The sequence below is a fragment of the Mustelus asterias genome, chromosome 15 (assembly GCF_964213995.1).
Source record: "Mustelus asterias chromosome 15, sMusAst1.hap1.1, whole genome shotgun sequence".
Lineage (NCBI taxonomy): Eukaryota > Metazoa > Chordata > Chondrichthyes > Carcharhiniformes > Triakidae > Mustelus > Mustelus asterias.
In genome coordinates, this window is record NC_135815.1 from 16,192,285 (window position 1) to 16,215,513 (window position 23,229).

General features: G+C 47.7%; 1 protein-coding gene across 4 annotated transcripts in view; it reads right to left on the reverse strand.

Annotated features, from left to right (window-relative positions):
• Positions 1–8,318: 8,318 nt before the first annotated feature.
• The window catches only part of ltbp1 (latent transforming growth factor beta binding protein 1), a 356,653-nt gene continuing 341,742 nt past the window's right edge, over positions 8,319–23,229 (reverse strand). For all 4 annotated transcript variants that reach the window (XM_078229547.1, XM_078229548.1, XM_078229550.1 and 1 more), the window contains 3 exons: positions 21,202–21,366; positions 10,472–10,621; positions 8,319–9,569 (listed from right to left, as the gene is read on the reverse strand). In XM_078229547.1, the coding sequence (XP_078085673.1) occupies positions 9,400–9,569; positions 10,472–10,621; positions 21,202–21,366 (485 nt within the window). In that variant the 3' untranslated portion in view covers positions 8,319–9,399. The remainder of the gene's footprint in view (positions 9,570–10,471; positions 10,622–21,201; positions 21,367–23,229) is intronic.

Below are 23,229 nucleotides of genomic sequence, written 5' to 3' on the forward strand. Positions count from 1 at the left end.
ATTGCACCTCATTCGAGCCAGATAGTCTTGTGAACAGATCAACGTGTACTATTTTGCGAAAAGGCAGCAGTCTTTGACACCTGGCTGGATGCTGTCCTTTATTCCATTAAACTCGATAAACTCTTCGTTACGAACATCTGGCGTTGCGAAGAGACAGTCGCTATAACTGGGGTGTAAAATTACATTCTTGGCAAGTTCAATCATTTTCAAATTGAAAATTCTGGGAGAAAGATTCAAGCTCGCATAGGAGTGCAGACAATGCAAAAAGCCCCAACCATTAGCTGGTTCCCAAAGCTTCACATTCCTTATCCATTATTTTTGTCTCCTTCCAAAAAAAACTTGAATAATCTCAGCTCAAACTCAGACCCCCTAATGACGCACTTGTTATGAATATTGAGAATGTGGTGTAGTTTATCCCTTCTTCTGGAAGCTTCTAAATACAAGTGCTGATCTCTCCCCGCACGATAAAGATTATTAAATGATAAAAAATTACTGTTGGGAAATTGCACATCAAACAGTTGAAAAAGAAATTCAGCATTCATCATTTAATTTGGGAATCGCTGAAATAAAGCAAAGGTCTGAATTTTTTGGGCACTTGGAACTGGGCTCAAAATACCCTACCGGCCGTGGTGATGACCAGAACGGGATTTCACGCTGACTAGCTCAGTAATGTCAGGGATCGAGAATAGGGAGGGCGTGGGCTGGTGTTCCTAATGTTCCGCCTTAGGGAGACAGCAACTGCTCAGGGAGCTGGAGACTTGTAAAAATAATTGTGATGGAGAAACTATGCAAAGTGTCAAGGCAGCATGTTCCAACCCAAACCTCAGCCCGCAGACACCTTTTATTAATTTCATTTCGGCCCAGGCAGTTTCACCCCACCCTGGATCAAGGTTGAAGCTACAACAAAGGCCACCTGGCCAATTGGTCCGTCCACTCTCTCAGGAGGCTAAGCAAATTCAGTATGTCAGCTACGACCCTCACCAACTTTTACAGATGCACCATAGAAAGCATCCTTTCCGGTTGTATCACAGCTTGGTATGGCTCCTGCTCTGACCAAGACCGCAAGAAACTACAAACATAGAACATTACAGTGCAGTACAGGCCCTTCGGCCCTCGATGTTGCGCCGACCAGAGAAACCAATCTAAAGCCCCTCTAATCTACACTATTCCAATATCATCCACATGTTTATCCAATAACCATTTGAATGCTCTTAATGTTGACGAGTCCACTACTGCTGCAGGCAGGGCATTCCACACCCTTACTACTCTGAGTAAAGAACCTACCTCTGACATCTGTCCTATATCTCTCACCCCTCAATTTAAAGCTATATCCCCTCGTGTTAGCCATCACCATCCGAGGAAAAAGGCTCTCACTATCCACCCTATCTAATCCTCTGATCATCTTGTATGCCTCCATTAAGTCACCTCTTAACCTTCTTCTCTCTAACGAAAACAACCTCAAGTCCCTCAGCCTTTCCTCATACGATCTTCCCACCATACCAGGCAACATCCTGGTAAATCTCCTCTGCAACGCTTCCACATCTTTCCTATAATGCGGCGACCAGAACTGTATGCAATACTCCAAGTGCGGCCGCACCAGAGTTTTGTACAGTTGCAGTTGTGAACTTAGGCCAGTCCATCACGCAAACCAACCTCCCATCCATTGACTCTGTCTACACTTCCCGCTGCCAGCATAATTAAGGACCCCACAAGTTCTCTCTTCCACCTTCTTCCATCAGGAAAAGATACAAAAGTCTGAGGTCACATACCAACCAACTCTAGAACAACTTCTTCCCTGCTGCCAGACTTTTGAATGGACCTACCTTGTACTAAGTTGATCTTTCTCTACACCCTGTGACTAACAGTACATTTTGCACTCTCCACTTTTCTCCCTCATGTACTCTAAACGGTATGCTTTGCCTGTATAGCATGCAAGAGTTTCTGTATCCCAATACATGCGACAATAAATCATATCCAATCATATTAGCAGATGGGCTGTGTAAAGTTGTGTTCAGTTGGTCCCTTAATGGGTTAAACTGGCTGCTTGATTGTGAGTGGGCATGTTGCAAACTCTAACACATGCCCATTGGCTAAAGTCTCGTGTGAGGGCATGATAATGTCAAGACATGCGTCCAACATTCTTTTGCGCAATTTCACCCACACAAGCAATGTAAAATTCTGGTACAGAGGCTCTCAGAATAATAGGGAACCTGGTCCCCAGCAAGATAATGCCCTGGAGATCGGTCCTATTTAAACCAGACTGGAGGACACTAATGAGATATTGACCATCCTTGAGGGAGTCACTGTTCAATCAGGATGAATTGATGCCGAGAAGGAACACAAGTCAGAAATGAGCAATAACTAAGCCTTACTTCAGTCTCTGCTTGTCTGTAAAGTAATGAATTATAACCAACAATAAACAGGTTCAGAGTTTTGGGTGGCACAGTGGTTAGCATTGCTGTCTCACAGGCGCCAGGGACCGGTGTTCGATTCCAGCCTTGGATCACTGTGTGGAGTTTGCACATTCTCCCTGCGTATGAGTGGGTTTCCTCTGGGTGCTCCAGTTTCCTCCCACACTCAAGATGTGCTGGTTAGGTTTATTGGCCATGGTAAATTGCCCCTTAGCATCAAGGGGACTAGGAGCATAAATGTGTGGGGTTGTGACCTGGGTGGGATGGTCATTGGTGCAGGCTCGATGGGCCAAATGGCCTCCTTCTGCACTGTAGATTCTATGATTCTAGAAGGGAAAGATCCTTCTTCCTCCAGCCCCTTGTTTCTCCTGAAGGAAACGACAAGTGGATTGTGTTAAGCTGCATGATTGGATCATAGTTGGCCTTCCAGAATAGGATTTAAACAAACCCCCACCGCAAGGCAATCAACTGAATTCGAAGCTGAGGGAATTAAAAGATAAATCTTGGCTTTAGCCAAGAAAATGGCTGAAGGATAGAAAACAATAGAGTACTTGTTAGACTAGTTACGTCAGAGTGGGAATGGACTTTGCCAGAGCTTAGTATTGTGACTGAGTTCAAACTTTAAAGACAGATTGAGATTTATGCGCATTTTTCACAACACTGCATTCCAGCCAATGGCATATTGTGAAGTGCAGTCGTTGTGATGCAGGAATCATGGCAGTCAATTTGTGCACAGCAAGATCCCACAAACAGCAAATGTGATGCTGACCAGATCTGTTTTTGTGATGTTGACTGAGGGATAAACATTGGGCAGGGCACCAGGGAGAATTCTCCTGTTCTTCTTCAAAAGAAGACCATGGGGTCTTTTACATCCACTTAAAAGAGCAGTCAGGTCCTCACTTTGGAGCGTTACCCAAAAGTTGGCATCTGACATCACTCCCTTGGCACTGTGCTGGAGTGTCAGCTCAGTTCCAGTACTGGAATGGGACTTGAACCCAGAACCTCGAGTCTCAAGTGGTTGAGAGAGCTACCCACTGAACCACAGCTGTCCATCATAAGATAACAGAATAGTTCCAGCACAGGAGGACGACATTCAGACTCTTATACCCAGGCCTCTTCAAGTGTACCTCAATCAGTCTCACCCTCCCCACTCCCAAGCCTGTAGCCCTCCAAATAATTATCCAATTCCCTTTTGAAAGCCATGAGAAGATCTGCCTCTGCCACAATCCCAGAGCGTACATTCCAAATCCTAACCACTCATTGCATGAAAAAAGTCACCTTTAGTTCAGAGGTCATTCAACGTCATGTGGTTCTAAACCCTTCCACCGGCAGGAACAGTTTCTCCCCAATTTTGAACACCTCCATCAAATCCCCCCCCCCCCCCCCTCAATCTTCTGCTGTCTAAAGAGAGAAACTTCTCCAATCGATCCACATAACGGAAGAACCTCATACGTTTCTGCTGCACCCACACTTGAGCCTTCAAGTCCTTCCGAGAGTGCAGTGCCCAGAACGCAATGGGGAGGGGGGGAATTCTTCTTCCTTCCCCCCACCCTACCCCCCCAGCATGGTTCTTGGGGGCCTGTTAGCAGGAGGAACCAGAAAATTGCCACCAATATTCTGGTTGAGGCCTAATCAGTGATTTATAAAGATTCGCCATAAACCTGCTCGCATGTGTACTCTCTGCCTCTTTATAAAGCCCTGGCATCCCATATGGGCATCCCATATGGGCATCCCATATGGGCATCCCATATGCCCTGTTCACAAATTTCCCAACCCAGCCTGCCACTTTCCACACGTACACAGATCGTTTTGCTCTTGTACCCATCTTAGAATTTATATTCTATTGCCTCTCTTCATTCTTCCCAGCAAAATCTACACACCACATCTACACACCACACAGGGCGGCACGGTAGCACAGTGGTTAGCACTGCTGCTTCACAGCTCCAGGGTCCTGGGTTCGATTCCCGGCTCGGGTCACTGTCTGTGTGGAGTTTGCACATTCTCCTCGTGTCTGCGTGGGTTTCCTCCGGGTGCTCCGGTTTCCTCCCACAGTCCAAAGATGTGCGGGTTAGGTTGATTGGCCAGGTTAAAAATTGCCCCTTAGAGTCCTGGGATGCGTAGGTTAGAGAGATTAGTGGGTAAAATATGTGGGGGTAGGGCCTGGGTGGGATTGTGGTCGGTGCAGACTCGATGGGCCGAATGGCCTCCTTCTGCACTGTAGGGTTTCTATGTATCTATGTGTCTATTTGTTCACATCCCACCAAATAGGATGGTGATTCAGAATATCTACTGTAACTCTCACCAACTTTTACAGATGCACCATAGAAAGCATCCTTTCCGGATGTATCACAGCTTGGTATGGCTCCTGCTCTGACCAAGACCGCAAGAAACTACAAAGGGTTGGGAGTGTAGCCCAATCCATCACACAAACCAACCTCCCATCCATTGACCCGGTCTACACTTCTCACTGCCTCGGAAAAGCAGCCAGCATAATTAAGGACCCCACGCACCCCGGACATTCTCTCTTCCACCTTCATGAAAAAGATTAAAAAGTTTGAGGTCACGGACCAACCGACTCAAGTACAGCTTCTTCTCTGCTGCTGTCAGACTTTTGAATGGACCTACCTTATATTAAGTGGATCTTTCTCTACACCCTACTTGTAACTGCAACACTACATTCTGCACTCTCTCCTTTCCTTCTCCCCTATGTACTCTGAACAGTATAACGCAAGAAACAACTTTTCACTGTATCCCAATACATGGTGACAATAATAAATCAAATCAAATCAAATCAAACCTGCCCATGTCTCTATGCTCCTCACAATATGTCCAGGTTTTGTGTCATCTGCACATTTTTGAAATTGTGCCCCACACACCCAAGTCATTAATATAGGTCAAATTTAAAAAAAAGCAAGGGTCCTCACACCAAGCCCTGAGGAAGCCCACTATATAGCTTCCTACAGTTTGAAAACAAACATCACCTGTTTTCTGTCACTCCATCAACTTCACATCCAAACTAGTATTGTCCTTTAAATGCCATAGGTTTTGGCTTTGCAGACAAGCCTATCATGTGGAATATTATCAGATAGCTTTTGGAAGTCTATATATATCACATCAACCCCATTACCCTCGCCAACCATCTGTGTTACCTCATTAAAAAACTCAATCAGCTTAGTTAAACATAATTTGCCTCTAAAAAATCTGTGCTGGCTTTCTTTAATGAATCAATTTGCTAATGAGATAGCAAGTGGTCAGCCTGGAACCTTATTAATACCTGGTGAGACTCGAGAGAACACACTGCTGCAAAGGCAAAACACAGTCTTTGAATAGGTGGATGTGAATGAAAAAATACATTGGTCTGGGTTCTACAACCCCTGCTTGGCATGTTTCTGGTGGGGGATGGAGAGGGGGGGGGGGCATGTGTAATATGTCTGTCCACCATCTTCCCACCCACATCCCGACATGTTCTCCATAATACAGGTGGTGGGTAAAGTGCCCGCCCACCCCTCAGGCATATTGAAGACCTTAAGGGGACAATTGTTGTCCACTTAAGGCCCTCGATCTGCCTTCAACTAGGGCTCACAGTCTAAGAATAAGGGGTAAGGCATTCAGGACTGAGATGAGGAAGAACTTCCTCACTCAAGAGAGTTGCGAACCTGTGGAATTCTCTACTACAGAAAGCTGTTGGGGCCAGCTCATTAAATGTGTTCAAGAGGGAGCTGGACGTGGCCCTTGTGGCTAAGGGGATCAAGGGGTATGGAGAGAAAGTGGGAGTGGGATACTGAAAGCGCATGATCATTGAATGGTGGTGCAGGCTCGAAGGGCCGAACAGCCTACTCTTGCACCTATTTTCCATGTTTCACTGTCACGGTGGCAGGTGGATAGGAGTGGGAAGGCCAAGCCACAGCTGACATAGGCCACTCAGAGAGTGTTATCGCTGCAGTCACCTCTTGTTTAAAGGTAGTCAGTTAGGAACCCACTTTTTCTTCCATCTTGCCCATTGTATTTCCTTCTTCCATTGGAATCCGTTACCCCCAAGATGCACATCTATAGTCACAATAAGCAGCAAGGCTGAGAAATGTATTTCAGGGTAAGAGATTAATTTACCAGTCAGTTAAGCTGAAATCAAGGCAAATGCTTTGTGATTTTCATGGTTAATAAGAGATATCAAAGATGGAAGGGACTATGATCCCCAACTTCCCTCAACTGCAAATTAAAAATAACACTGAAATCCTAAATGGCGGGAATCTCAATGAACCCTTTTCAAAAACTCCTGGATAAAATCCTGAAAACCATCCGAGGAAAACTCCTTTTGACTTGACGTCAAGGAAAATGGTTTCTGTTCACTGGTGGTACAGGAATTTGGGGACGCAGATCGAAGTGTTCGGGCGAGAGCGGTGAGGGGTACGTGAGGAAAAACCTTTTTACACAGCAAGTGGTAATGACTTGGAACGCAGGATGGGGCGGGGGTTTGGGGGGGGGTGGGGACAATGAATGATTTCAAAAGGAAACCAGATTTCTCTTTTATTCATTCATGGGACATGGGCGTCACTGGCTGGCCAGCATTTATTGATGATGTGGAGATGCCGGCGATGCCCACCCCTAGTTGCCCTTGGAGGGCAGATGAGAGCCAACCACATTGCTGTGGCTCTGGAGTCACATGTAGGCCAGACCAGGTAAGGACGGCAGATTTCCTTCCCTAAAAGACATCAGTGAACCAGATGGAACCAAAAGACAAAATGCTGGAAAATCTCAGCAGGTCTGGCAGCATCTGTAAGGAGAATAAAGATCAGTGGGGGTGAAACACATTTCAAGTCCAGATGGCTCTTTGTCAAAGTATTCCGACAATCGACAATGGTTTCATGGTCATCAGTAGATTCTTAATTCCAGATTTTTTTATTGAATTCAAATTTCACCATCTGCCGTGGCGGGATTCGAACCCAGGTCCCCAGAGCATTAGCTGAATTTCTAATGATAATACCACAGGGCCATCGTCTCACCATGTATGGTCACTTGAAATAAATGAACTTGCAGGGCAACAGTGATAGAGTGGAGGGCTGGAGACTGAGTGACCATGAAACTGCAAGGGTGCAGAAGTAGCCCATATGACCCATCGGGTCTGCTCCGCCATTCAATGAGAACATGACTGATCCAATAATCCTCGACTCCACTTTCCCGCCTTATCCCCATAACCCTTGATTCCCTTACTGATTAAAAATCATCAGACTTGAACATACTTAACGACCCAGCCTCTACAGCCCTCTGCGGTAAAGAATTCCACAGGTAATTATATTTCACCATGGTGAACCAGCAGGAATCTAATGGATCAAATGGCCTCCTTCTGTGCTGATGATTCTGTTACTTATCAAACTGCAAACCAGTGACTCTGGCTGAAATCGGTCCCAAATCCATAAAAAACAGCTCTGACGAAGGGTCACCCAGACTCGAAACGTTGGCTCTATTCTCTCTCCACAGCTGCTGTCAGACCTGCTGAGTTTCTCCAGCACCTTCTGTTTTTGTTTCAGATTCCAGCATCCGAAATATTTAATGAAAAACTATCTTCGTGCCTTACTTAATCCGTGCAGGTTGCAAATGCGTCCATATTCGAGGGTGGCACAGTGGTTGGCACTGCTGTCTCACAGTGCCAGGGACCTGGGTTCGATTCCCGGCTTTGGGGTCACTGTCCATGCGGAGTGTGTATGTTCTCCCCATGTCCACGCGGGGTTTACTCCGGGTGCTCCGGGTTTCCTCTCTCAGTCTGAAAGACGTACTGGTTAAGTGCATTGGGCCATGCTAAATTCTCCCTCGGTGTAACCCGAACAGGCGCCAGAGCATGGGGACTGGGAGATTTTTACCGTAACTTCATCGAGGTGTTAAAGTAAGCCGACTTGTGACACTAATAAAACAAACTTTTAACTTGACTTTATATACCCCCCAGGACAGGCAAAACAGTACACTTCCACAAGTGATTTATTTATAAGTTTTACAGAGGTTTAGAATACAGCTTAATATGCTTTAAGATGATCATACAAGAGCTATCTGTTTGTGTTTTTTTTTCCTTTGTTTCAATTTACAACTTACAATACAATAGACCGGTTCTTTTTTTTAATGTTTCTTCAGTGTAACTGTACACATTATGAACCCTCTGGCTGTCCTGTAGCAGCTTTGAGACCTGGCGAGTTTCAGCTGTGCAGTTGTAGTGCAGTATAAATGTGGAGAACATAGCCAGGAACTTCACACCTTCATGCTTGTATAAAACTTTTTTTTTTAAAAAAAAAACCTTATCGTAATGACTTGTCTGCTCCACAGGGCAGACACAAGGTAAAAATCTGTCACTGACCAATGCTCCTGACACAGAATAGCATGACCCTTTTAAAAAAAAACATACAAAAAAAAAGACTATAAGTTGCTATCAAAGAATTTACATTTGCCATAAAACTCTAACGTCAAAAGCAGTATAAACAGATACTGCATTTTTATCAAATACGCCTTATAACAGTAATACAAAATATTTTCACCGTTCTTATACTTAGTGTAAACCTTGTGCTAATAACAAATGGTATTTTGTGTGAATGACTAGCCGCATGCTTTCTCACGTTGCATGTGTCCGTTATCGAGAGGCCAATCCTTTTGATTTGAAAAGGGAAAAGCTCACTAGGATTCCATTTGGTCTTTCTATTCATTGGTAGGATTGGATTTCTCCCCCCCCCCCCCCCCCCACCCCACATCTTGAGAAAATGGCATCTCCTTCTGACGTCCGTCCCCTTTCTTGACGCCGTCGCTTACCGACGGCCAACACGTCGCGGCAGGTGGAGAAGTGGCAGGGGGGTTGGTTGGATGAGGAGGGGAGTTGGTGGAGTGTAAAGTTTGTACTTTGGCGGGGAGGGGTGGGGTGGGTTTGGGGCAGGGTGGGGGGGGGAGGTTGCGGTGGGGTGGGTGCACAGAGCAAGTTTGGGATTTGTACAGTGAGGGTGAAGCTCTTTGCAAATCACTCCAGCTTTGTCTCTGTCTCTGTCTCTGTAGTTACGCAGTAGTTGGCCTTCTCCGAGGGGGCATAGCCTGGCAGACACACGCACTTGTACGATCCGTCGGTGTTGATGCACTTGGCGTTTCGGCACAGGGACATCTTGTCGTTGAGCTCGATACATTCATTAACGTCTGTGGTACAGGAGGCAAAAGACAGAATAAGGCACAGGGAATTGAGTAGCTTACAATCAAGCCTCAATTTACAGCGAGATGCCAATCAGAGTATCATATCATCCTTCACCAACACATTCGGACCAAGAAGCTCTACTTACACTGAGAGCAAATGACCTCTTCTTCAATCTCTGTTTGAATCTATTCGAGGGTGAATTAGAGTGGCCTCATGATAAGCGTTACGACATTGCTGTCATTGTTAGAGACTGCAATTTAGACACAACCCCAGTGAGGAGATCACCGGCGCGGTGGCACAGTGGTTAACATTGCTGCCTCACAGCGCCAGGGACCCAGGTTCGATTCCGGCCTTGGGTCACTGTCTGTGCACCTTCTCCCCGTGTCTGCGTGAGTTTCCCCCAGGTGCTCCGGTTTCCTTCCACAGTCCGGAAGGCGTGCTGGTTAGGTGAACTGGCCTTGCTAAATTGCCCCTTAGTGTTCCAGGATGTGTAAGTTAGGGGGATCAGTGGGGTAAATGCATAGCGTTATGGGGATAGGACTGGAGAGAGGGTCTGGGTTGGGTACTCTTTCAGAGAGTCAGTGCAGACTCGATGGGCCGAATGGTCTTCTTCAGCACTGTCAGGATTCTATGATTCTAATCAAACTGCAACAGCTTTGTCTTAGGTGCTTGTAGACATTCACCTGTAGCTACCCAGCAAGCACTGTAGTTTTTTTAAATTTGTATTAGAGAATAGAGCCAATGTTTCGAGTCTGGACATCCAGGCGCTGTCAGACCCGCTGGGATTTTCCAGCATTTTCTGATTAAAAAGCAATTGGGCTAGCCAGGTCCAAAGACCCTCCCCCGATACCTGACAATGGCCTCGATTGTGTGTGAAACAATTGCATCTCGAACAGGGTGACCTTACCAACACACTCCAGCTTGGCTATGTCCAGCTGGTAACCATCGTAGCAGTCGCACGTGTAGCCTTCCTGGACTCTGACGCAGCGTCCGTTCTCACAGCCGTTCAGGATACCGCATTCTTCTGCTTGTAGCCCCTCGAAACTATCAAACGGATCTGTCAGGCAAAGTGAGCACAGTCATTAGCAGCAGCTCTGGCGCGGGCTCCACCGTACTCGGCAGGCGGGGGGCAGTGCAGGAACCGGCTGCAGACGAAACCCGGGTGACGCCACGTCACGTATACCATCTGGCAATCCACGGCTGGTAACGCTGCCATGGAAACAACATGCAGTGGCACAGTGACTCTATATCAGTGGTTTCCAACCGTTCCATAGGTCACGGCACACCTTAATTCTATTAAAAATGTTTGAGGCAAACCTCCTTCTTCTTCCCTTACTGGGAACTTCCTATTTTAGCTTCTCCCTGTCCTCTCACTGGTTCTTTTTTTGAACCACTCTCTGTCTCTCTCGCTTCTCCCAGGATTTAAAGTTTATCTATTAGTGTCACAAGTAGGTTTACATTAACACGGTACCATGGTGGCACGGTAGCACAGTGATTAGCACTGCTGCTTCACAGCTCCAGGGACCTGGGTTCGATTCCCGGCTCGGGTCACTGTCTGTGTGGAGTTTGCACATTCTCCCTGTGTCTGCGTGAGTTTCCTCCGGGTGCTCCGGTTTCCTCCCACAGTCCAAAGATGTGCGGGTTCGGTTGATTGGTCATGCTAAAATTGCCCCTTAGTGTCCTGAGATGTGTAGGTTAGAGGGATTAGCAGGTAAATATGTAGGGATAAGGGGATAGGGCCTGGGTGGGATTGTGGTTGGTGCAGACTTGATGGGCCAAATGGCCTCTTTCTGCACTGTAGGGATTCTATGAACACTGCAATGAAGTTACTGTGAAAATCCCCTAGTCGCCACAGTCCGGCTCCTGTTCGGGTACACCGAGGGAGAATTTAGCACGGCCAATGTATCTAACCAGCACATCTTTCGGACTGTGGGAGGAAACCGGAGCACCCAGAGGAAACCCACGCAGACACGGGGAGAACGTGCAGACTCCGCACAGACAGTGACCCAAGCCGGGAATCGAACCCGGGTCCCTGGCGCTGTGAGGCAGCAGTGCTAACCACTGTGCCACCGTACTTGCACCCTTTTTGAGTTTTCACTTCCTGTTCCAGTGCACGGGGCCTTTGTCTGCAGCTCCAAGTCCCATTGGTCAGGCGCATGGGCCTTGTCGACAGAAAAAGTCTAAACCACGCGTGTGCAGCTCTTTCCCCGCTGGTGAATGTGGGGGAGACCCAAGATTCATCGGGTCCTGGAGATGCCAGACCGCAGAGCTGAAGATGAAGGTTAGTTTTAGTTTAATTACATGGATTTTGAGTCTTTCTTCGCGATACTTAGGGGGCTGTCTTCACGGCACACCAGTGTGTCATGGCATACCGTTTGGGAACCACTGCTCTCGGGGACTGAGGAAAGACAACAGCTTCTACGTGGCTGACAACTCCAAGAGGTTGTTATCCAACACTGCCTCCCATACCTTCGTGACCCAGAAAAGCTAGGTTGGCAGACTAACCAATGGATAAGGGTTAATGGATAATGGGCTAAGTGAAGTAAATTAACATCTCAAATATCAGAGCCATAGCAACCACTGGTGAATGATTCATTAGTGCTGAGATAAGGTGAGATTAGCTACCTTTGAAATCCTATTTAACAAACCCAGTTGCTTCTACAATGAAAAGCCATTTCGTCTTTCTCAACTTCCGTTACCTGGCGTCTGGGTCTGACCAGTTAAACAACAAATACAGAATGAATATCGTCACCAATACAGCACTGAATCAAATCTGGCCGTCCAAAAAAAAGCAGCCATTTTGAAGGTGTGCCATGCATCAGTTTTAATGGAATAAAATGAAAATAAAAATCTTGCCTGGGGAATTCAGCCAGGTGCTACATTGGAGCAATGTGATGCCCTTCATTACACGCACGCCAATCTATTCCCATGCTCCGAGCAAGCCTTGACTCCCCACGGCTTGACCTGAACTGCCCATGGCCCAAAGCACCCAATCCAAATCCGGCACTGCCTCAGTACCGAGATTGACGGTTTTGCGACACATGTGTGCTCCTCGCTGTTAAAGGACGTGGAAGCTTTGGAGAGAGTGCGAAGAAGGTTCACCAGGATGTTGCCTGACCTTGAGAGTGTTGGCTATGAGGAGAGGTTGAATAAACTAGGATTGTTTTCACTGGAAAGACGGAGGCCGAGGGAAGACCTGATAGAGGTCTTCAAAATTATGAGAGGCAGAGACAGGGTGGATAGTCAGAGGCTTTTTCCCAGGGTGGAAATATCAATTACAAGGGGGCACAGGTTCAAGGTGAGAGGGGGAAAGTTTAAGGGAGATGTGCAGGGGAGGTTTTTCATGCAGAGAGTGTTTGGTGCCTGGAATGCGCTGCCAGAGTAGATGGTGGAAGCAGGCACATTAGCAACTTTTAAGAGGCATCTGGATGGGTACAAGAATAGGGAGGTAATAGAGAGATATGGACCGAGTAAGGGCAGAAGGGGTGGATGAAGTGATGGGTGAACGTTTGAACAATGGTGTGGACTCTGAGGCGACTTGGTCTCCTGATCTCCAGTTGCTCCATTCTGCAAAGCAATAGCAAATCCAGTCATGACTGCTCTCTGCCTTTGGCAATCGGATGATGTTTGGCTTGGAGGGTGTGTCCAGGTGAGAAGTTCTCATGTGTCTGCTGCCCTTGTCCTTCTAGAGGTCATGGGTTTGCTGTTGAAGGAGCCTTAGTGAGTTCCTGCAGTACATCTGATAGATAGTACACACTGCTGCTACTGAGTATCGGTGATGGAGGGAGCGGATATTTGTGGAAGGCGTACCAATCAAGCGGGCTGCTTTATCCTGGATGGTGTTGAGTTTCTTGAGTGTTGTTGGAGCTGCACTCATCCAGGCAAGTGGAGAGTATTCCACTACATTCCTGACTTGTACCTTGTAGATGGTGGACAGGCTTTGGGGAGTCAGGATGTGAGTTACTGGCCACAGGATTCCTAGCCTTTGACCTGCTCTGGTAGCCACAGTTTTTATATGGCTAGTCCAGTTCAGTTTCTGGTCAGTGGTAACCTCCAGGATGTTGATAGTGGGGAACTCAGCGATGGTAAAACGACTGAATGTCAAGGGGAGATGGTTAGATTGTCTCTTGTTGGGAATGGTCATTGCCTGGCACTTGTGTGGCATGAACGTTACTCACTATTTATCGACCCAAGCCTGGATATTGTCCATGTTCTATTGTGATGCTCTGGAGCTGAGATGATTGGTCTCCAACCACCACAGCCATCTTGCTCAGTGCCAGGTATAACTCCAAGCACTGGAGAGTTTTCCCCTGATTCCCATTGACTCCAGTTTTGGTGGGGCTCCTTGATGCTACACTTAAGGGGAGGCGATTCTAATTGCTCCATCATTGGTGGCCATGCCTTCAGTTATCTGGGCCCTGAGCTCTGGAACTCCCACCCTACACATCTCCACCTCGCTATCTTGCTTTTCTTCTTTAAGACACTCCTTATTACCTACCTCTTTAACCAAGCTTTTGGTCGTATGTCCTCATGTTATATGTTGTTTTACAACGCGCTTGTTAAGAACCCTTGGGCTATCTTATCATGTTAAAGGGCTATGTGAACACAAGCTGCTGTAAAGCAGCAAATTTGTCTCCATTGAATTATCACTTGTGGAGCTACAGTTCAATCGCCTTAAACTACAACTCTTACCTAGTTGACAATGCATTGAGAAGCAAGATCCCTTGGCTCGTTGTCCAGGGCCCGCAGCAGCAATGTGGGGCACTTACTCAGCACAAAGCTGCCCCCTGCTGTCTGATTTAGTTACAGCATGGTCGGCACAGGCAGCTCCAACAGGCTGCGCCGTCATTGGCTACTTGGTCTAACCATTGGCAGAGCATGTGTTCTGTTGTCAATGAGCTCCTGAAGGCTGGAGGGGGAGGGGGAGGGGGAGGGAGGGGGAGGGGGAGGGAGGGGCGGGACTTGTGTGATTTTGCATTTATAACAACAACTTGCATTTAAAACCGCCCTTTAAAATGTTCACACAAAACAAGGTACTTCAGCGCAGTGTGAGAGAGAACAGGGAATTATAGACCACTGAGCCTAACATCGGTAGTGGGGAAAATTCTCAAATCCATTGTCAAGGACTTTATCGCGGAGCATTTAGAAAGCAGTGGCTGGATCAGTGTCAGCGCGGATTTATGAAGGGGAAATCATGCTTGACAAATCTGTTGGAATTCTTTGAAGATGTAACTCATGGAGTTGACAAGGGGGAACCAGTCAATGTGGTATATTTGGACTTTCCAGAAAACATTTGACAAAGTCCCCCACAAGGGATTATCGTGCAAGATTAAAGCGCATGGGATTGGGGGAAGTGTATTGAGATGGATAGAAAACTGGTTGGCAAAGAGGAAACAAAGAGTAGGAATTAATGGGTGCTTTTCAAATTGGCAGGCAGTAACTAGTGGGGTGCCACAGGGATCGGTGCTGGGACCCCAGCTATTCACAATATATATTAATGATTTGGATGAGGGAACAAAATGTAACATCTCAAAGTTTGCAGATGATACCAAGTTGGGTGGGAGGGTGAACTGTGACGAGGGTGCAGAGATCCTTCAGAATGATCTGGACAGGTTGGATGAGTGGGCAAATCAATGGCAGATACAGTATAATTTGGATAAATGTGAGGTTATTCACTTTGGAAGCAAAAGCAAGAAGGCAGATTACTACCTGACTGGCTGTAAATTGGGAGAGGGGAGTGTGCAACGGGACCTGGATGTCCTTGTGCACCAGTCGCTGAAGGTAAGCATGCAGGTGCAGCAGGCGGTAAAGAAGGCAAATGATATGTTGGCCTTCATTGCGAGAGGTTTCGCGTACAGGAGCAGGGATGTGTTGTTGCAATTATACAGGGCCTTGGTGAGGCCAAACCTGGAATATTGTGTGCAGTTTTGGTCTCCTTTTCTGAGGAAGGATGTTCTTGCTCTCGAGGGAGTGCAGCAAAGGTTTACCAGGCTGATTCCGGGGATGGTGGGACTGATGTATGAGGAGAGATTGACTAGGTTAGGATTGTTTTCACTGGAGTTCAGGCGAATGAGGGGGGATCTCATAGAGACTTATAAAATTCTAACAGGGCTAGACAGGGTAGATGCAGGGAGGATGTTCCCAATGGTGGGGGAGTCCAGAACCAGGGGTCACAGTCTGAGGATTTGGGATAGACCATTTAGAATGGAGATGAGGAGACATTTCTTCAGCCAAAGGGTGATGAGTCTGTGGAATTCATTACCACAGGAAGTAGTTGATGCCAAAACATTGAATGTATTCAAGAGGCGGCTGGATATAGCACTTGGGGCGAATGGGATCAAAGGTTATGGGGAGAAAGCAGGATTAGGTTATTGAGTTGGACAATCAGCCATGATCATAATGAATGGCGGAGCAGGCTCGAAGGGCCGAATGGCCTCCTCCTGCTCCTATCTTCTATGTGTCAATGTCTCAATGTGAGGGAAGGTGGAGGCTGATCGCGAAAGGAACGATCAGGCCCCGGATAGAGACGAGGGTTTTGCAGAGATTTCTCTGAGGTTGGGGAGGGGGAGGGGGACGGGGGCGAGAACCCCAGAGAATGGTGCTTGAGGACGGGGTTAGAGGTTATCACCAGGGAGGGGAGAATTGGCAATGGCCACTCCTCTCTCCATTGTTGGAGCTGGCGCCGCAGCGAGGTGACTTCTTGCGAGATGCCCCCAGCAAACCTTCTTATTTCATCTTCTATTCCTGTTCTATGCTTGTAAAAGTAAACTCTTCTGAACTTAATAATGCTCTGTTGAATGGACCGACCATATATTAAGTTGATCTTTCTCTCCACCCTAGCTATGACTGCAACACTACATTCTGCACCCTCTCCTTCTCTTCTCCCTATGTACTCTATGAACGGTATGCTTTGTCTGTATAACACGCAAGAAACAATACTTTTCACTGTATCCCAATACATGTGGCAATAATAAATCAAATCAAATCCCTGGGCAGCTGCCCTGTTGGTGGCTGGTTATCAGGCAAAGCTCTCCCTGCTCACATACCCTGCCAGCCCCCAACTAGACCAATGCCTCAGCAGGGAGGAAACTCGTGAAGGTCAAAGAACAACACTCATTGTCAGCTCTCCCCCACCAGGAGGCAGTGGAGAGTAAATGTCAAGGATGGAACCATTCTCAGCAACAAAATCAGCGGAGAGGGAAATCAGTAGAGAGCGAAATAAAGGATGAATATCAGAAATAATATGGTCTTATAATTAACATATTTCTGTTTATTTATGGGTTGTGGACATGCTGCCACTGTGTTGATTTATGTGGGCGTCGCTGGCTGGCCAGCATTTATTGCCCATCCCTAATTGCCCTTGAGAAGGTGGTGGTGAGCTGCCTTCTTGAATCGCTGCAGTTCATGTCATGTAGGTACACCCACAGTGCTGTTAGGGAGGGAGTTCCAGGATTTTGGCCCAGCGACAGTGAAGGAACAGCGATATATTTCCAAGTTAGAATAGTGAGTGACTTGGAGGGGAACTTAGAATCATAGAATCCCTACAGTGCAGAGTTGGCCCATTGTGTCTGCACCGACTCTCTAACAGTGCATCTTACCCAGACCCTCTCCCCCAGCCTATCCCCGTAACCCCATGGCTACTCCATCTAACCTACACTTCTTTGGACAATAAGGAGTAATTTAGCATGGCTAATCGACCTAACCCGCACATCTTTGAGCACTAAGGGGCAATTCAGCGTGGCCAATCCATCTAACCTGCACATCTTTGGACAATAAGGAGCAATTTAGCATGGCCAATCTGCCTAACCTGCACATCTTTGAGCACTAAGGGGCAATTTAGCATGCCCAATCCATCTAACCTGCACATCTTTGGACTGTGGGAGGAAACCGGAGCACCCGGAGGAAACCCACGCTAATAAATATAACAGCACTCTCAGGGCGAGATTGGAAATCTGTTTTTGAGGGGTAGAATGGATGAGAAACAGTTGGGTGTGAAGGTGTGTGAGGGAAAGAGAGGCAGAGGGATCATTCTGGCGATGGGGAAACCCATATTTCTTCCCTCACCCAGGGAGGGCGGAAGAGGTGATGATGGATGTTCCTTGCCGCTGCAATTAACCATTAACATTTGATTTGACTGTGCAGTCTGTGCACCTTGTCACCAGTTAAGCACCAAGTCAATGACTGTGCTTGTTTTTGTCAAGCCCAGCTCCATCGAGGATCTGTGTTCACCCATAAAACAAACTGCTTTGTGCCTCAGAGCATTGTGTGCTGAGGAAATCAAGGAGCTGGTTGGCATGGCCACCAGGTGGCGACAGATGTCTATGGACTCGAGGGATGTTTCCACCTCATTCACCGCTGGTTAATATTTTTATCATAAAGGGAATAGTAATCGTATATTCAATATCTCATCTGGTCATACATCAAGTCCAGTATCAATAAGCAGCCCCGCATTCTGTAGAATAGGTTTATATGTTGCTACATGAGTTATAATGAACCATGGGTTATTGTAACTTAAGTTATTTAAAGTTTGTCAAAATTACGCTTACATTAACACTGCAATGAAGTTACTGTGAAAATCCCCTAGTCGCCACACTCCGGCGCCTGTTCGGGTTACACTGAGGGAGAATTTAGCACGGCCAATGCACCTAACCAGCACGTCTTTCTGACGGCGGGAGTAAACCGGAGCTCCCAGAGGAAACCCACACAGACACGGGGAGAACGTGCAGACTCCGCACAGACAGTGACCCAAGCCGAGAATCAAACCCAGGTCCCTCGCACTGTGAGGCAGCAGTGCTAACCACTGTGCCGCCCCTGTCAGTATTATCTGGAAGAGGAGTAAGGTTGGGGTTAACAGCCGAGGGGCAGCTGGCCGGACTGGATGGTCAGTGTTGAACTGAAGCCACGTTGTACGGTAAACTACACTGACCTTCACCTACCACCCCAGCAGCACCTTGCCAAAGTCCCGGAGCGCTAGTAAGGAGGACACGCGGGATGGATTGGGAAGAGGGTGCTCTCCGTGTATCTGAGGCTGGGCGATCCGGAGCGATTTTATTCTGCTTTGACTTCCTGCCGCTGGTTTGATACTCAGCGGTTTGCTCGGCCATTCCAGAGGGCAGTTAAAGGTCAACCCCATTGCTGCGGCTCTGGAGTTACCAGACCAGGTAAAGACGGCAGATTTAATTCCCTCACAGACAAAGGGCGGCACGGTGGCACAGTGGTTGGCACTACTGCCTCACAACGGCAGGGACCCGGGTTCGATTCCTGGCTTGGGTCACTGTCTGTGCCGATTCTGCACGTTCTCCCCATGTCTGCGTGGGTTTCATCCGGGTGCTCCGGTTTCCTCCCACAGTCTGAAAGACGTGCTGGTTAGGGTGCATTGGCCGTGCTAAATTCTCCCTCAGTGTAACCCGAACAGGCGCCAGAGTGTGGCAACTAGGGGATTTTCATAGTAACTTCATTGCAGCGTTGATGTAAACCTACTTGTGACACTAATAAATAAACTTTAACCAGTGAAGCTGGTCAGTTCTACATTTAATAGCATGTCCTGTACACCCTGCCACACGAGGACACATTTATATCAGGACAATTCTCAATCGTAGATTAGTGCAGGTACAGCTCCTCAAATCCAACGATCTGAAAACCAGGAGTCTTACCACTGTTCACGCCGGCAGATTTTCCCATCCTGCCACAGTGAACAGAGATTTGGCTGATTGCCAAATTCTCCGACTTTGCTGCAGTGGGAGCGTGGTGTTAGCGGCCGGTAAGTTCACACCCGGGGTGTTTTTATAAGGGTCCATACGTCACTTTAACCTGTTGCTAAATGAGTTGAATAATTTACCGGGCCAATGTGGCTCGGCGCTACATTGGCACGGTGCACTCATTTGGCGCAAAGGTGTTTTCCCGCACTCTGGGTGAACCTTGACCTTGACTTGGTCTGATTTTTAAAAATTCAATGACATGGGCGTCGCTGGCTGGCCAGCATTTATTGATGTGGAGATGCCGGCGTTGGACTGGGGTAAACACAGTAAGAAGTTTAACAACACCAGGTTAAAGTCCAACAGGTTTATTTGGTAGCAAAAGCCACACAAGCTTTCGGAGCTGCAAGCCCCTTCTTCAGGTGAGTGGGAATTCCCACTCACCTGAAGAAGGGGCTTGCAGCTCCGAAAGCTTGTGTGGCTTTTGCTACCAAATAAACCTGTTGGACTTTAACCTGGTGTTGTTAAACTTCTTACAGCATTTATTGCCCATCCCTATTGACCCGAGGGCAGTTGAGAGTCAACCACATTGCTGTGGCTCTGGAGTCACATGTAGGCCAGACCAGGTAAGGACGGCAGATTTCCTTCCCTAAAGGACATTAGTGAACCAGATGGGTTTTTCCGACAATCAACAAAGGTTTCATGGTCATCAGCAGATTCTTAATTCCAATTTTTTTTTACTGAATCCAAATTCCACCATCTGCCGTGGCGGGATTGAAACCCAGGTACCCAGAACATTAGCTGAGGTTCTGGATTAATAATCTAGCGATAATGCCATTAGGACATTGCCTCTTATTGAATTGAGGTTCTGATTCCACCCCCATCCCCCAAAATCCGGCAAGGTCCAAATTCCAGCACGGACTGAGTCCCGAAGTGGCTGGTTTCCAGACCTTGTTCAAGATTCTCTTAAGGTTAACATGCAGGTTCAGTCGGCAGTTAGGAAGGCAAATACAATGTTAGCATTCATGTCGAGAGGGCTAGAATACAAGAACAGGGATGTATTTCTGAGGCTGTATAAGGCTCTGGTCAGACCCCATTTGGAGTGTTGTGAGCAGTTTTGGGCCCCATATCTAAGGAAGGATGTGCTGCCCTTGGAAAGGGTCCAGAGGAGGTTCACAAGAATGATCTCTGGAATGAAGAGCTTGTCGTATGAGGAACGGTTGAGGACTCTGGATCTGTACTCGTTGGAGTTTAGAAGGATGAGGGGGCATCTTATTGACACTTACTGAAATCTTATTGAAACTGAGTGGACGTGGAGAGGATGTTTGAGGCTACAACCTCAGACTAAAGGGACGATCATTTAAAACAGAGATGAGGAGGAATTTCTTCAGCCAGAGAGTGGTGAATCTGTGGAACTCTTTGCCGCAGAAGGTGTGGAGGCCAGGTCATTGAGTGTGTTTAAGACAGAGATAGATAGGTTCTTGATTAATAAGGGGATCGGGGGTTATGGGGAAAATGCAGGAGAATGGGGATGAGAAAAATATCAGCCATGATTGAATGGCGGAGCAGACTCGATGGGCCGAGTGGCCTAATTCTGCTCCTATATCTTATGGTCTTATGAGACGTGGCTGGAATTTTTCCGTCTCACCCGCCATGGGAATCGGAGCGGGCGAGGGGTGGACCATGGAAAGGTCCATTGACCTAGAGTGGGTTTTTTCCGGTTTCGGGACAAGCGAGGCCGTAGACTCCCACCCACTGTCCCAGTACAATGCATTTGTTCCTGCCCCGGGTTCTGACAGAGTTGTCCACTCAATCCCCTTCTCCAGCCCTTCCTTTCCAACCCAGGACTTTTTCTGAATCTAGGCATCCGCTGTCCTGCCTGTTTTTTTTAAACGAAGAAAAAGAAATATGAATATTTCACTGCAATACGGTTTGAACTTACAGCGTCCATCTACAAAGAAGGGCAGGTTCCCCCGAAGTGATTGCCGTGATTCATATTCGGGTGCTGGGACTGCGTAATCAGGCTCGTAGGGGGGCAGCAAAGCATCCTGTCCATATTCGTGCCGTCTCCCAGTAACAGGAAGATTACATAGACGAGCGTAGTCATCTGCAGTTAAAAACAAAAATCAAAACATAAATGGTGTTGATGTCAAATTATTTGTTCATCTGTCGACAGACGATCACTATCACTCGGTCAAAATCCCGGACTTCACTCCCTAACAGCACAGTGGGTGTACCTACATCACAGGGACTGCAGCGATTCAAGATGGCGGCTCACCACCACCCTCTCAAGGGCACTTAGGGATGGGCAATAAATGCTGCTCCCCCCTGAGGACACCCACACAAATCGAGACAAAGATGTGGGAATCAGGGAAATTACTGCACGGGTAGAGTTGGCACTGCCACCATGTCGGATGTTTAGTTCTGACTTTCTCACTCCCGAGTTTAACTTGACTGGAAGGATGTCCCGCCTTCAAGAACCAATCAGCAGTCCGGCAGCTCTCCAGTTCCCTGCAGCACCACCAGCAGTGGTGGCCGCAGCAGGAATTGCAACCAGACCACCCCCAAAAGGAGAGGAGGGGAGACCGGATTCAGAGATCAGTCGGGCCAATTAGGCAGGCCTCAGCAAGGAGGCTGGGGGATACGATAGTGAGATCCAGTAGGGGAAGGAGTGAGGGATGGAAGGGGCGCTGAGCATAGGGCGCCCAAACAGGAGGTCCAGGATCTGATGGCCATGGAAGGTGCGTTTATAATGCGGCCAAACTCAACGTGCAACTCCCTCCAGGTGGTAAGAGCGGGAGATCGCCTGGTCATCCGGGACTGTGGGGAAGCGGCAACACAAACAGCCTCCCCACGCTCAAAGATTCCACACGCAAGCTCTTGCCACAGGCTCTGTGGCGAATAGAGTCATAGGACGGAATTTTCCCGTCACGCCTGCCACAGGAATCGTAGCGGGCAAGGGGCATGGACCATGAAAAGATCCGTTGACCTTGGGCGGGATTTTACGGTTTTGGGGTGAGCATGGCTGAAAACTCCTGCCCATAGAGTCACACAGAGTAGAAAAGGCCCTTCGGCCCATCGAATCTGCACCGACAATAACTACCACTAAAGGCACTAATCCCATTTTCCTGCTCTTGTCCCATATCCTTGAATGTTATGATATTTCAAGTGCTCATCCAAACACCTTTTAAAGGTGTAAGGTTTCCGGCCTCCACTACCTTCCCAGGCACTGCATTCCCACCACCCTCTGAGTGAAAAATGTTTTTTCTCAAATCCCCTCTGAATCTTCTGCCCCTCACCCTAAAACTACACCCCTCATCATTGACCCCTCAACCAAGGGGAACAGCTGATCCCTACTCACCCTGTCCATACCCCTCGTAATCTAATACATCTTAATCATGCCCCCCCCTCAGCCTTCTTTGCTCTAAAGGGGCGGCATGGTGACACAGTGGTTAGCACTGCTGCCTCACAGCGCCAGGGACACAGATTCAATTCCGGCCTTGGGTCACTGTCTGTGTGGAGTTTGCACATTCACCCCGTGTCTGCGTGGGTTTCCTCCGGGTGCTCCGGTTTCCTCCCACAGTCCAAAGATGTGCAGGTTAGGTTGATTGGTAAATTGACCCTCGTGTCAGGGGATTAGCAGAGCAAATATGTGGCGTTACGGGGATAAGGCCTGGTTGGGATTGTTGTCGGTGCAGACTCAATGGGCCGAATGGCCTCCTTCTGTACTGTAGGGATGCCATGGATTCTATAAAGAAAACAATCCAAGCCTATCCAGTCTCTCCTTATAGCTCAAATGCCAAATCCCAGGCAACATCCTGGTGAACCTCCTCTGTACGCCCTCTAGTGCAATCACATCCTTCCTATAGCGAGTACTCCAGCCGTGGCCTAACCAGTGCTCTGTACTGTCCTTCTCCCTTCGAGGGACTGTTAATAAATGCCGTGACATCCACTTGAGAGAGAGGTTGAG